The sequence below is a fragment of the Macaca fascicularis genome, chromosome 5 (genome assembly GCF_037993035.2).
Source record: "Macaca fascicularis isolate 582-1 chromosome 5, T2T-MFA8v1.1".
NCBI lineage: Eukaryota > Metazoa > Chordata > Mammalia > Primates > Cercopithecidae > Macaca > Macaca fascicularis.
This window is the reverse complement of record NC_088379.1, coordinates 2,704,236-2,718,409: the sequence shown is the minus strand read 5'-3', so window position 1 is coordinate 2,718,409 and position 14,174 is coordinate 2,704,236. Positions and strand designations below refer to the sequence as shown.

Here is a 14,174-nt window from a genome sequence, read left to right as displayed (position 1 = left end):
AAATCTGAAACTTTTTCAGCAATGACATGACACTCAATGGAAAAATTCACTGGAACATTTCTGATTTCAGATTTTCAGATTTGGTGTGCTCAATCAGCATAATGCAAATATTCCAAAATCGGAAATTATCTGAAATCTATATAACACTTCTGGTCCCAAACATTTGAGATAAGAAATATTCAACCTGTAAAACCAAAATCAGGCAAAAATAAGAAAGCTAGTGACAAACATCCCTCATGGAAACAGACCAACAATGCTTACTAAAATTTAGTGAATTTAAGTCTAGTAATTAAAAAATAAATGACCAGGTAAGACGTCGTAGCTCACGCCTGTAATCCCAGCACTTCAGGAGGCCGAAGTGGGCGGATCACGAGGTCAGGAGATCAAGACCATCCTGGCTAACATGGTGAAACCCCGTCTCTACTAAAAATACAAAAAATTAACCGGGCGTGGTGGTGGGTGCCTGTAGTCCCAGCTACTTGGGAGGCTGAGGCAGGAGAATGGCGTGAACCCGGGAGGCAGAGCTTGCAGTGAGCAGAGACTGCACCACTGCACTCCAGCTTGGGCAAGAGTGAGACTCATCTCAAAATAAATAAATAAATAAATATCTCTCTCTCTCAAAAAAAAAAAAAAACCTGACAGGCACAGTGGCTCATGCCTGTAATCCCAGCACTCTGGAGGCCGAGGAGGGCAGATCACAAGGAGCTCGAGACCAGCCTGGCCAATATGGTGAAACCCCATCTCTACTAAAAATACAAAAATTAGCCAGGTGCGGTGGCACACGCCTGTAGTCACAGCTACTTGGAAGGCTGAGGCAGAAGAATCGCTTGAACCCGGGAGGCAGAGTTGCAATGAGCCGAGATGGTGCCACTGCACCCCAGCCTGGGCAACAGAGCAAGACTCCATCTCAGGAAAAAAAAAAGTAAAACTATAAAATTTTTAGAAGAAAACATGGAAGGAAAAAATCATCATAACCTGGAGCTAAAATGGAGATCTTAGAAATGACACCAAAACCATGATTCACATAGAAAAATTGATAAATTGAACTTCATTCACATTAATTTTTTTTTTCTCTGCAAAAAACCGGTTCACAGGTTGGGTGCAGTGGCTCACACCTGTATCCCACCACTTTGGGAGGCCAAGGTCGGCCCATCACTTAAGGTCAGGAGTTCAAGACCAGCATGGCCAACATGGTGAAACACCATCTCTACTAAAAATACAAAAATTAGCCAGGCATGATGGCACACGCCTGTAATTCCAGCTACTGAGGAGGCTGAGGCACAAGAATCATTTAAATCGGGAGGCAGAGGTTGCAGAGAGCTAAGATCACACCACTACACTCCAGCCTGGGTGACAGAATGAGACTCCGTCTCACCAAAAAAAAAAAAAAAAAAAAAAAGGTTAACTATAAAATTTTTAGAAGAAAACATAGAGGGAAAAAAAATCTTCATAATCTTGAGCTAAAACAGAGATCTTACAAATGACACCAAAACCATGATCCATAAAAGAAAAAATTGGTAAAATGAAGTTTATTCACATTAATTTTTTTTTTCTCTGCAAAAAAACAGTTAACAGGCTGGGTACGGTGGCTCACACCTATAATCCCAGCACTTTGGGAGGCTGAGGCGGGTAGACCACTTGAGGTCAGAAGTTCAAGACTAGCATGGCCAACATGGTGAAACCCCATCTCCACTAAAAATACAAAAATTAGCTAGGCATGGTGGTGCACCCCTGTAACTCCAGCTAGTCAGGAGGCTGAGGCACGAGAATCACTTGAATCTGGGAGGCGGAGGTTGCAGTGAGCCGAGATCACGCCATCACACTCCAGCCTGGGTGACAGAATGAAACACTGTCTCAATAAAAAGATAAGCTACAGAGTTGAAGAAAATGTTGGCAAATTATATGTGACAAAGGATTTGAATTCAGAATCATGGAGAACTTTCAAAAAATAGGCAAAGTGGGCCAGGCTCGGTGGCTCACGCCTGAAATCCCAGTACTTTGGGAGGCCGAGGCAGGCGGATCATCCGAAGTCAGGAGTTCAAGACCAGCCTGGCCAACATGGTGAAGTCCTGTCTCTACCAAAAATACAAACATTAGCCAGGCGTGGTGGCAGGCACCTGTAATCCCAGCTACTCAGGAGGCTGAGGCAGGAGAATCACTTGAACCCAGGAGACGGAGGTAGCAGTGAGCTGAGATGGTGCCATTGCACTCCAGGCTGGGGGATAAGAGCAAGACTTCGTCTCCAAAAAAAAAAAAGTTAAAAAAAAAAAATAGGCAAAGTCTTGATAAAACACTTCTCCCAAGAGGATACAGGAATGGCATATAAACACAGGAAACATGTTCAATATTATTAGGCACTAGGGAAATGCAAATTAAAACTATGATACCACTACAGACCTATTTATTACAATATTAAGACGCCAGGCTCAGTGGCTCACGCCTGTAACCCCAGCATTTTGGGAGGCCAAGGTGGGTAGATCACTTAAGATCAAGAGTTCGAGACCAGCCTGGCCAACATGGTGAAACCCCATCTCTACTAAAAGTACAAAATTAGCCGGGTGTGGTGGCACACATCTGTAATCCTAGCTACTGGGGAGGCTGAGGCAGGAGAATCGCTTGAACCTGGGAGGCAAAGGTTGCAGTGAGCCAAGATAGCACCACTGCACTCCAGCCTGGGTGACAGGGTGAGACTCTACTTTCAAACAAAAAAAAAAATACACACACACACACACACACACACACATATATATATTAAGGTCAGGAATTATAAACTAATATATAGTTTAAGGCTGGGTGCGGTGGCTCACAACTGTAATCCCAACACTGGGAAACCAAGGTGGGAGGATCACTGGAGCCCAGAAGATAAGACACCAGACTGGGCAACATAGTGAGACCCCATTTCCACAAAAAGAATTTTTTTTTTTTTTTTTTTTGAGACAGAGTCTCGATCTCGTTGCCCAGGCTGGAGTGCAGTGGGGCGATCTCGGCTCATAGCAACCTTCACCTCTCAGGTTCAAGTGAGTCTCTTGCCTCAACTCAACCTCCCGAGTAGCTGGAATTACAGGTGTGTGCCACCACAACTGGCTACTTTTTGTATTTTCAGTAGAGACGGGGTTTCACTACCTTGACTGGGCTGGTCTCAAACTCATGATCTCCGGTGATCCGCCTGCCTCGGCCTCCCAAAGTGCTGGGATTACAGGCATGAGCCACCACACCCGGCCCACAAAATGAGTTTTTAAAAAAATAGTTTAGGCCAGGGCTTACACCTGTAATCCTGGCACTTTGGGAGGCCAGACAAGCAGACTCCCTGAGCTCAGGAGTTTGAGACCAGCCTGGGCAACATGGCGAAACCCCACCTCTACTAAAAAATATTAATAATAATAGTGTAGGCAAAAACGACTGAAAATCTCAAGTACTAGCAGAGCAACTAGAACTCTCAGACATTGCTGTGAGTAGGCAAAATGGTATATCCACTCTGGATAACAGTTCGGCGGTTTCGCAAAATGTCCCCATATGGCCAGCTCCTACTCCTTGGTATTCACCTAGAAAACTAAAATTTACTTTCACACAAAAATCCTTTATAGACATGTTTACAGCAACTCTACTTATAATCACCAAACCTGAAAACAACCCCAATGTCCACCAATGGAAAAATGGACAAACTGTGGTACATTTACACAACAGAATACTACACAGCAGCAAAAAAGAACAAGCTACTGATACATGCAACAACTTGGATGACTCTCAAAGTCATTACGCTGAGTGAAATAAACCTTCCTGAAAAGACTACACGCTGTATGAGTCCATTTATAGGACTCATCCAAAAGATAAAATCATACCAAGTAACAGAGTAATGGCTGCCAAGACTTTAGGAGTTAGGGAGAGTATAACTATAACATGAGGGAGTTTTTGTGAACAATTAAACTGTTCTGTATCCTGACTGCGGTAGTAGATATGTGAATCTACAGTTGTTAAAATTCAAACGCAAAATGCACATTTTAAACATTCAATTTTGGCTGGGACAGTGGCTTACACCTGTAATCCCAAAACTTTGGGAGGCCAAGGTGGGAGGATTGCTTGAGCCCAGGACTTTGAGATCAGTTTGGGCAACACAGTGGGACTCCCATCTTTCCAAAAAAAAAAAAAATTTTTTTGTTTTTGTTTTTTGAGATAGAGTCTATCTCTGTTACCCAGGCTGGAGTGCAGTGGCACAATCTCAGCTCACTGCAAGCTCCACCTTCCGGGTTCAAGCAATTCTCCTGCCTTAGCCTCCCGAGTAGCTATGATTACCGGCATATGCCACCGTGCCCGGCTAAGTTTTGTACTTTTAGTGGAGACACAGTTTCACCATGTTGGTCAGGCTAGGATTACAGGCGCCCGCCACCACACTCAGCTAATGTTTTTGTATTTTTAGTAGAGAATGGGGTTTCACCACGTTGGCCAGGCTGGGCTCGAACTCCTGACCTCATGATCCTTCCACCTCGGCTTCCCAAAGTGCTGGGATTACAGGCGTGAACCACGGCGCCTGGCCAGGCTAATTAGAATTAAGTTTTTTGTTAAGACAGAGTCTTACTACATAGCCCAAGCTGGTCTTGAACTCCTGGCCTCAAGTGATCCTCCCACCTGGGCCTTCCAGAGTGCTGGGATTATGGGTATGAGCCACTGTGCCGAACTATACTTTTTTTTTTTGAGACGGAGTCTCGCTCTGTCGCCCAGGCTGGAGTGCAGTGGCCGGATCTCAGCTCACTGCAAGCTCCGCCTCCCGGGTTTACGCCATTCTCCTGCCTCAGCCTCCCGAGTAGCTGGGACTACAGGCGCCAGCCACCTCGCCCGGCTAGTTTTTTGTATTTTTTTTTTTAGTAGAGACGAGGTTTCACCGTGTTAACCAGGATGGTCTTGATCTTCTGACCTCGTGATCCGCCCGTCTCGGCCTCCCAAAGTGCTGGGATTACAGGCTTGAGCCACCGCGCCCGGCCTATACTCTTTATCTTGATATATCCATTACACAGGTGTACACATACAAAAAACACTGAATCACAGACATGCTCTCTGCAGCTGTACCATTTCTAAAGCCTGTATGGTAATCATTTAAACTTTTTAAAGTTAGAATTGTTAATTTTAGTTAAGACAAAGGAAGTTCTACATTTTTCTTCAATCTATTCCCTCAGGTCACTAAGGCAAATGTGAACTAGAGTTAATGATAACCTAATTTCACCATGGTAGTAATTTCTACAACACAGGGAAGGCTTCTAAGTGCACCCTCATGTACAATGATGTACCCCAAAGACCCATAATAATCACACCAGCATTGTTTACACAATGATCATATCAGCAAAGCAGAGGATACACTGTATGGTGGTTAACTTTTTTTTTTTTTTGAGACAAAGATTTGTTCTTTTGTGCAGGCTGGAGTGCAATGGTGTAATCTCGGCTCACTGCAACCTCCGACCCCTGGGTTCAAGCGATTCTCATGTCTCAACCTCCCGAGTAGCTGAGATTACAGGTGCTCGTCACCACACCCGGCTAGTTTTTGCATTTTTTGACAGAGATGGGGTTTCTTCATCTTGGCCAGGCTGGTCTCAAACTCCTGACATCAAGTGATCTGCCCACCTCAGCCTCCCATAGTGCTGAGATTTCAGGCGTGAGCCACAGCACCCAGTCCCTATGGTGGCTAATTTTTATTTTAATATTCTGTAGAGCGGTGGCGGGGAGGGTCTCTCCATGTCACCCAGGCTGATCCTGAACTCCTGGACTCAAGGGATCCTCCCGCCCTGGCCTCCCTAAATGTTGGGATTATAGGTATGAGTCACCAAGCCTATGGTGCCCTATCATTTAGAAATCTGAGGTAGTGGTCAGGTGCAGTGGCTCACGCCCGTAATCCTGGCACTTTGGGAGGCCGAGGTAGGTGCATCACGAGGTCAGGAGATCGAGACCATCCTGGCTAACATGGTGAAACCCCATCTCTACTAAAAATACAAAAAATAAGCCGGGCGTGGTGGCGCACGCCAGTAGCCCCAGCTACCTGGGAGACTGAGGCAGGAGAATCACTTGAACCTAGGAGGCGGAGGCTGCAGTGAGCCGAGATCATATCACTGCACTCCAGCCCGGGCAACAGAGCGAGACTCCATCTCAAAAAAAAAAAAAGAAAACTGAGGTAGTGCAAGGTTGATACCTTGCCCATGGAAGAGAGCCTATCGAATTTGTGGTTCCCCAAGTTTTGTGTGTAAGAGTTCTGATTTGGGTCAAAGACCTGATAAGCTAAGTTGTGTTGTCCTGCTCCTCCCACGTCCTCCTCCTTTGTTGAAGCTACCCACATGCAGAAACAACAGCCTCCTTGGCTCAGCAGCCACCTCGATGAAGGTGGTCCTGGGTATAACACATAGTGCTGTGTCCAGCACACAGGACAGTGGGACTGCGACCACTCCTGAAAATCAGGACACTCCTTCCACTCTGCCTTCTCTCTTATCCACCTTCTGGCTTGGTGACTACGGAGTGTAGAGGCTGCTTGCCGGGACTCAGAAAGCCTCCCTGGGAAGCATAGGACCAGAACCCACTCACTGTTTCTTGCTGACATTGTTTTGGGTGCCATTTTGCACCATACAAGGTATTCCAAAAAGCTCACTATCTGTGGGGAAACAATTCAGAAGCTTCAGAATTACATTAAGACTTTCTGTGATCTGTGTCAAGAATATTTTACCCCAATTACCACGAAGACTTTCTTTAATGAACAATTACTAAAATACTTACAAAGAAACTTAAAAACTAAAGACAGCTTTAAAAGTTTAAAATATCGGCCAGGTGCAGCGGCTCATGCCTGTAATTCTAGCACTTTGGGAGGCCGAGGCAGGTAGATAGATCACTTGAGGTCAGGAGTTCGAGACCATCCTGACCAACATGGTGAAACCCCGTCTCTACTAAAAATATAAAAAATGGCCGGAAGCGGTTGCTCACGCCTCTAATCCCAGCACTTTGGGAGGCCAAGGCATGCAGATCACGAGGTCAGGAGTTCTAGACCAACATGGTGAAACCCCGCCTCCATTAAAAATACAAAAATCAGCCATGCATGGTGACACGTGCCTGTAATCCCAGCTACTCAGGAGGCTGAGGCAGGAGAATCACTTGAACCCAGGAGGCAGAGGTTGCAGTGAGCTAAGATCACCCCACTGCACTTCAGCTGGGGCGACAGAGTGAGACTCCATCTCAAAAAAAAAAAAAAAAAAAAAATTAGCCAGGTGTGGTGGTGCACTCCTGTAGTCCCAGCTACTTGGGAGGCTGAAGCAGGAGAATCACTTGAACTCAGGAGGCAGAAGTTAGCAGTGAGCTAAGATGGCACCACTGTACTCCAGCCTGGGCAACAGAGCAAGACTCTGTCTCAAAAGTAAAAAAATAAAATAAAATACCATCCAAGATGGGGGCATATTTTAAAAGCTTAAAATACAGTAAAAGCAACTGTCAAGATGCAGCACACAACTCAACAGTACATAATAAAGAAGCTGCAATAGCTCACACCCATAATATCAGCACTCTGGGAGGCCAAGGTGGGTGGATCACAAGGTCAAGAGATAGAGACCATCCTGGCCAACGTGGTGAAACCCTGTTTCTACTAAAAATACAAAAATTAGCTGGGTGTGGTGGCCAGCGCCTGAGTCCCAGCTACTCAGGAGGCTGAGGCAGGAGAATCGCTTGAACCCAGGAGGTGAAGATTGCAGTGCGTCAAGATCGAGCCACTGCACTCCAGGCTGGCGACAGAGTGAGACTCCATCTCAGAAACAAAAAAATACACAATGAACTAATTCTGTGAACTATAAAACAGATTTTATTAATGAGATTACATGGAATAGAAAAGATCAGAAAAGTATTAAAATATTTTGTTTTTTGTTTTGCTTTTTTGAGACAGAGTTTTGCCCTTGTTGCCCAGGCTGGAGTGCAATGGCACAATCTCGGCTCACAACAATCTCCACCTCCCAGGTTCAAGCGATTCTCCTGCCTCAGCCTCCAGAGTAGCTAGGATTATAGGCATGCGCCACTACGCCCAATTAATTTTGTATTTTTAGTAGAGACGGGGTTTCTCCATGATGGTTAGGCTGGTCTCAAACTCCCGACCTCAGCTGATCCTTCTGCTTCGTCTTCCCAAAGTGTTGGGATTACAGGTGTGAGCCACTGCGCCTGGCCTTTTTTCTTTTTTTTTCTTTTCTTCTTTTTTTTTTTTTTTTTTTGAGACGGAGTCTTGCACTGTCGCCTGGGCTAGAGTGCAGTGGCGCAATCTGGACTCACTGCAACCTCTGCCTCCCAGGTTCAAGCAATTCTCCTGCCTCAGCATTCAGGGTAGCTGGGATGACAGGCATCCACCACTATTCCTGGCTAATCTTTGTATTTTTAGTAGAGATGGGGTTTCATCACATTGGCCAGGCTAGTCTGGAACTCCTGACCTCAGGTGATCCACCTGCCTCAGCCTCCCAAAGTGCTGGGATTACAGGCATGAGCCACCCCACCCGGCCTGTTTTTTTTATTTTTGTTCATTTGTTTGTTTTTTTGAGACGAGTCTCACTCTGTCACCGAGGCTGGAGTGCAGTGGCGCCATCTCGGCTCACTGCAAGCTCAGCCTCCAGGGTTCATGCCATTCTCCTGCCTCAGCCTCCGGAGTAGCTGGGACTACAGGCGCCCGCCACCACACCTGGCTAATTGTTTGTATTTTTAGTAGAGATGAGGTCTCATCGTGTTAGCCAGGATGGGATTTTTTTTTTTTTTCTGAGACAGAGTTTCACTCTTACTGCCCAGGCAGGAGTGCAATGGCTAGACCTCAGCTCACTGCAACCTCCGTCTCCCAGATTCAAGCAATTCTCCTGCCTCAGTCTCCCGAGTAGCTGGGATTACAAGTGCACACCATCACGTCCGGCTAATTTTTGCATTTTTAGTAGAGACGGGGTTTCACCATCTCTGGGGTTTCATCATCTGTCAGCCAGGCTGAGGAACTCCTGACCTCAGGTGATCCACCCACCTCGGCCTCCCAAAGTGCTGGAATTACAGGCATGAGCCACCATGCCTGGTCCTAAAATATTTTGTGAAATTTTTGTTGTTTGTGTTTATGTGTATGCTTCCTAGATCTTAACGGATTTTATTTCTTAAGAGTGGGTTATGGTCAAAAGCCATAGGCCAGGTGCAGTGGCTCACGCCTGTAATCCCAGCACTTTGGGAGGCAGAGATGAGAGGATAGTTTGAGGTCAAGAGTTCAAGCCCAGCCTGGGTAACATAGTGAGACCCTGTCTCTATATTAAAAGAAAAAATTAGCCAGGCATGGTGGCACATACCTAGAGTCCTAGCTACTTGGAAGGATTACTTAGTTCAGAAAATTGAGGTTACAGTGAGCTATGACCACACAACTGTACTCTAGCCTATGCAACAGACAGAGACCATGTCTCTTTTAAAACAACGACAAAACCCTAATGCATACCAGTTTAACAGAATATCACAGTCCTGTCAAAAATAATACTCAGGTGGGCACAGTGGCAAGGGTCTGTACCCTAATCCATTAGTAAAACTAAGATGAGAGGGATCACTTGACACCACAAGCTCAAGGCCAGCCTGGGCAACTTAGCAAGATACTATCTTGATAATAATAGTAATAATAATAATATGCATACAGTTATCTGATTTTGAATAATGTGACAAAAATAATAAAGGTAGGGCCGGGCATGGTGGCTCACACCTGTAATTCCAGCACTTTGAGACGCCAAAGCAGGTGGATCGCGAGGTCAGGACTTCAAAGCCAGCCTGCCCAACATAGTGAATCCCTGTCTCTACTAAAAATACAAAAAAAATTAGCCAGGCATGGTGGCAGGCACCTGTAGACCCAGTTACTTGGAAGGCTTAGGCAGGGGAATCGCTTGAACCCAGGAAACGGAGGTTACAGTGTGCCAAGATTGCACCACTGAACTCCAGCCTGGGCAACAGACAGAGTGAGACTCTGTCTCAGAAAAAATAAATAAATAAAAATAATAATAAAGTTATATTTTACCTAAGTACTGCAAAGCAAATGTGAATTATTAAAACTTGAAATGGTATGAAAGACTAAACCTAAGAATTTTATTGTGCCACCAACTGGTTTTTATTGAATCAACAGAAATGAATATATTTCACATCCAGCTACAGCAAAACTTATCAATATTTTTTGTAAGGATATGCACAGGCAAACCCCCCCACCCTATCCTTCCCGACAGCAGCAAACACTGCCCTTAAAAACCCCAATGATCCAAACGCTCACGCCTCATCTTTGATCTCAAGAACTACAGCCTGTTTTGATCTCCAGCCTGTTTTGATCACAGGATACTGGATGAGGGCAATCTCGGGAGACTGAAGTCCAGGACTACGGCCCAAGACCCTAATACAACAATATAGTAATAATAAAAACGGCCGGGCGCGGTGGCTCACACCTGTAATCCCAGCACTTTGGGAAGCCGAGGCGGGAGGATCACCTGAGGTCCGGAGTTCGAGACCAGCCTGGCCAACAGGGTGAAACCCTGTCTCTACAAAAATTAGCCGGACATGGTGGTGCATGCCTGTAGTCCCGGCAACTTGAGAGGCTGAGGCAGGAGAATTGCTTGAACCTGGGAGGCGGAGGTTACAGTGAGCTGAGATAGTCCCATTATTGCACTCCAGCCTGGGCGACAGAGCGAGACTCCGTCTCAAAAAAAAAAAAAAAAAAAGAACAATTTGTGTCATGATTTAGCACAAAAATACTCCCAAAGCTTATTTCGTTTTTAATTGCAATGCCTTTAAAACTACATAATTTAAGAGTTCAAATAACGTTATAAGAACGCAACTTTTCAAACAAAAATCTATTCTCTTTCAGGAAACAATGGGATAACTGGAAATGACTGCGCCAATTGCATACCCCCTTATAAATACTGTACCCTCTAAAATGTTGTGACCAACGGTTGAATAAAAGTGGCAGGAATCCATAGTTGGTAGGTGCAACGTGTGCTAGCTGTCTTCATAAACAAAACTGAAAAAAACACCTTTCAAATTCCTTAAGTTCGAACCCTAAATACATACCTGAGTAACCAGACCACTAAACACCCTTGAAAACTTAACAAAGCCGGGGAGGAGGGACCAGGGCTGCCAGCTCCAGGTGGCTGTCAGGTAGATTTCAAATAACCACACAGGAGAACCAAAGGAAAACTTCCGGGAGGCCTTTCTCAATCATCACGCGCAGGGCATTACGAAGGTGGACAGAGAGAAACATTTCAAAGCCCTGGGAGCGAAAGGGCAGCTTTGCTCACCCCTGGAATCGCAGTCGCTCTGGAGCTGCCGCAGCGGGCGAGGCTCCACGACAGAAGCCCGGGCCTCGCCGGCATCACCCGCTGGGTCCAGCGGAAGGCGAAGCGCCGTGCGCGGAGCTGCACCCGGGAGCCGTCCCCGCCCGTTCAGGGGCTGCTCCAGCCTGCGGACCAGCCCGTCGCCGTGAGCGGCGGCCCCGGTGTCGCCCTCCCGCCGCCTCTGCTCAGGTTCTCCTCTCAAGAGAGTGACAGAGACCGCGTCACGCCGAGCACGGCCCACCTGCCGCCGTGCCCCGGGACCCCGGTAAGCGCGGCGCCGCAGAACCCGTTATCCGCCCGCCCTCAGCATCCCGCTCCCAGGCCCGGGGCGCCCGGGCCAACAGCGGGAGGCCGAGCTCCGCCAAGGCGCGGGGGGACTGCGACCGCGTACCGCCATCGACCCCCGCCCGCTGCCGCCGCTTACCTCGAAGTAGCCTCCGGGGGCGGCGCCGCCCGCGCTCGCGCCCGCGCCGAGGGGCCCGTTGGCCGCCGCCGCGCCGCCCACCAGGCCTGCCGCGCTGCCCGGGGCCGCCAGGCCCGCGGCCTGGGAGCCGCGCAGCGCCGCCGCCGGGCCGGCCTTGCCGCTGCTCGCGCCACCGTTACCCCCGCCCGAGCCGCCGCCGCCGCCCCGCTTGTTCTTCCGGCGCTTGGCCCCGCGCTTGGCGTCGGCTGGGCTCATGGCGGGCGGGGAGAGGGGCGCAGAGCGGGCGCGGGGGCCGCGGGCGGCGGCGGAGGGCGGGGAAGGCGGGGAGGCTGAGGCGGCTGCGGCGGCGGGCGCTCCGGCCAGCCGGGGGGCGCTGCGCGGGGTCGCGTCCGGGGCGGGGAGGGCTGGGGCGGGCGGGAGCTGCGGGGCAGGCCGCTGGGCGGGAGGAACCGCGAGTCCACAGTCCCGGCGCCGCGGCTGACCAGAGTTAGAGTCCAATATGGCGGACACAAGGGGAAAGGGATCCCAGTTTACGTCGGGGGAGGGGGAAGGAGCAGCGGGGAGGGGGAGGGGTGTGGGCCCCCCCCACCCCGCCTTACTCCGCCCCCCAGGCGCCGCTTTTCCCTTTGCTTGCCCTCCCCCTCCTGCCGTTAACGTGCCTCGGCGCGCAGGGCACGCCGGGAATTGAAGTCCGTGCTACCGGTGCCGCCGCTGGCGGCGCCCGGGGGCGGACCACGATTCCAGTCAGGCTGTGCGAGGCCGAGGGCCTGGACCCTGGGAGGAGCTGGGGCCAGGGAGCTGGATGCGGCGGTGATGTCACCGCCGCGCTAGTCGCTGCAGGTCCCGCCCGCGCCGCGCGGCTTTCTGGGCGTTGTGGTCGGACGTAGGGCTGGGCCGGCAGGAGGCCGCTCCGCCGCCCGCGAGGCGAACTACAGGGCTGGTGGCGAGGAGTTCCGCCTCTCTGACCGGCGCCCGCTGCCCGCCCCCCCCGCCCGCGCCCCTGTCCACCGCCCAGGTGCCGCAGACCGGCGCGGCTCCCGGGATGCACTAGGGGCGGCGCGGCGCGGCGCGGCCCTGGCCTCGCCAGGAACGCCCGGTGACCTTGGGCTAGTCTAGTTCGGGTCCAGATGACTCAGTGAGGACCACAGAATCCCTGCCTCGTGGGCTGGGCGGGGGTTCGGGCGGCGCTGGAAAGCCGGGCGGGGCGCGGCGCAACGGGGTCCGCCTGGGTGCGGAGGCAGCGGCGGAGCCGGCGGAGCTTGGACCGGGCCCGGGCCTGGGACACGCCGGTCGGTTCCCGAGAACCCCTCGCCTAAAGGGTGCTCTTCCCGAGCCCGCCCTCTCCCTGCTACCCCATTAAGCCCGCTCCAGAGGTCCCGGTGCCTTGCTACCCCGCGGAGCCCCAGGACGATCCGGCCGCCTCCCACACCCTCGCACTCACGCACCTCAGGGACGACTAGCCGGGTCAGACCCTCGCAGAAGTTCGGGTCAGAAATAAGGGCCTGTGTCTGGACCCTCCTCCCTCCGCGGCCTTGCAGACATCTGCGAGCCCCAGGCACAGCTCTGCCCTGAGACCCGGGCCACGGGGGACCCTGCCGGCGGCCCCGCCCCCTGGAGGGCCCCGCTTACCACAGACACAGAGGCACAAAGGACTTGATTTCCCCTTTTCGGTTTCAGGGGTGGTGTCAGGCCGAGAGGCGGCGGACTTGGCATTGGGATGTGCGGCCTGCCAGGCTCCACTTGCAGCATTTACCGAGCCCTACTGTTCGTGCTGGGTCCCCGCAACCCGCCCCAGCTTCAGCCACAGCCTCCTGAATCTCTGACCCATTCTTCATGACACAAGCAGAAATCTCATGTGATCACAAGAAAGCTACCCTTAAAGCCACTCAGATACCATCTTAGCAGAAAAAAGGCCCCCCGCCCCATCCGAGGGTATTGAGTGATCCTGCCACTGAACATGGAGTTTGAGAGAGCGGGTAGGAATGTGATTCTGGCCGCCTTCAGTGTCATAGACTGTGCCTGCCTTCACACCTGCCCCTTGCCTCAACCCCTGTCCTTTCCTTTGTCATAGCACATTGCACAGCATTGGGATTCATAGTGTCACCAGTATACCCAAAGACAAAAGGTTTTGTTGGGCAGGAGAGAACCTGGGAATGCCTGCCTCACACACCTCTGACACCCAAGCTACTGCAAAGCAAGGGGCTGAGCACCCAGCACCCCACTATTTGCTGAATCAATGAATGACAATAATGACCATTAGGCCTGGGTGCCTTGGCTCATGCCTGTAATCCCAGCAGTTTGGGAGGCCAACGCGGGCGGATCACCTGAGGTCAGGAGTTCAAGACCAGCCTGGCCAGCAAATCGAAACCCCAGCTCTACTACAAATACAAAAATTAGCTGGGCATGGTGGCACACACTTGTAATCCCAGCTACTC

General features: G+C 50.4%; 1 protein-coding gene across 18 annotated transcripts in view; it reads right to left on the bottom strand.

Moving 5' to 3' along the window:
- Nucleotides 1-13,579, bottom strand: part of FAM193A (family with sequence similarity 193 member A) — a 199,896-nt gene extending 186,317 nt beyond the window's left edge. For 5 of the 18 annotated variants that reach the window (XR_012434560.1, XM_045393160.3, XM_045393158.3 and 2 more), the window contains exon 1: nucleotides 11,740-12,243. Coding sequence is in view for 13 of the 18 variants with exons in the window: in XM_045393160.3 (XP_045249095.2) it covers nucleotides 11,740-11,994 (255 nt within the window). In the remaining 5 variants the exon portion in view is untranslated. Of the gene's footprint in view, nucleotides 1-11,279; nucleotides 11,524-11,739; nucleotides 12,265-13,184; nucleotides 13,340-13,368 lie in introns of those variants that run through there. The other 13 variants (XM_065544685.2, XM_074039248.1, XM_074039246.1 and 10 more) reach the window with 5 other exon arrangements.
- Nucleotides 13,580-14,174: the final 595 nt, after the last annotated feature.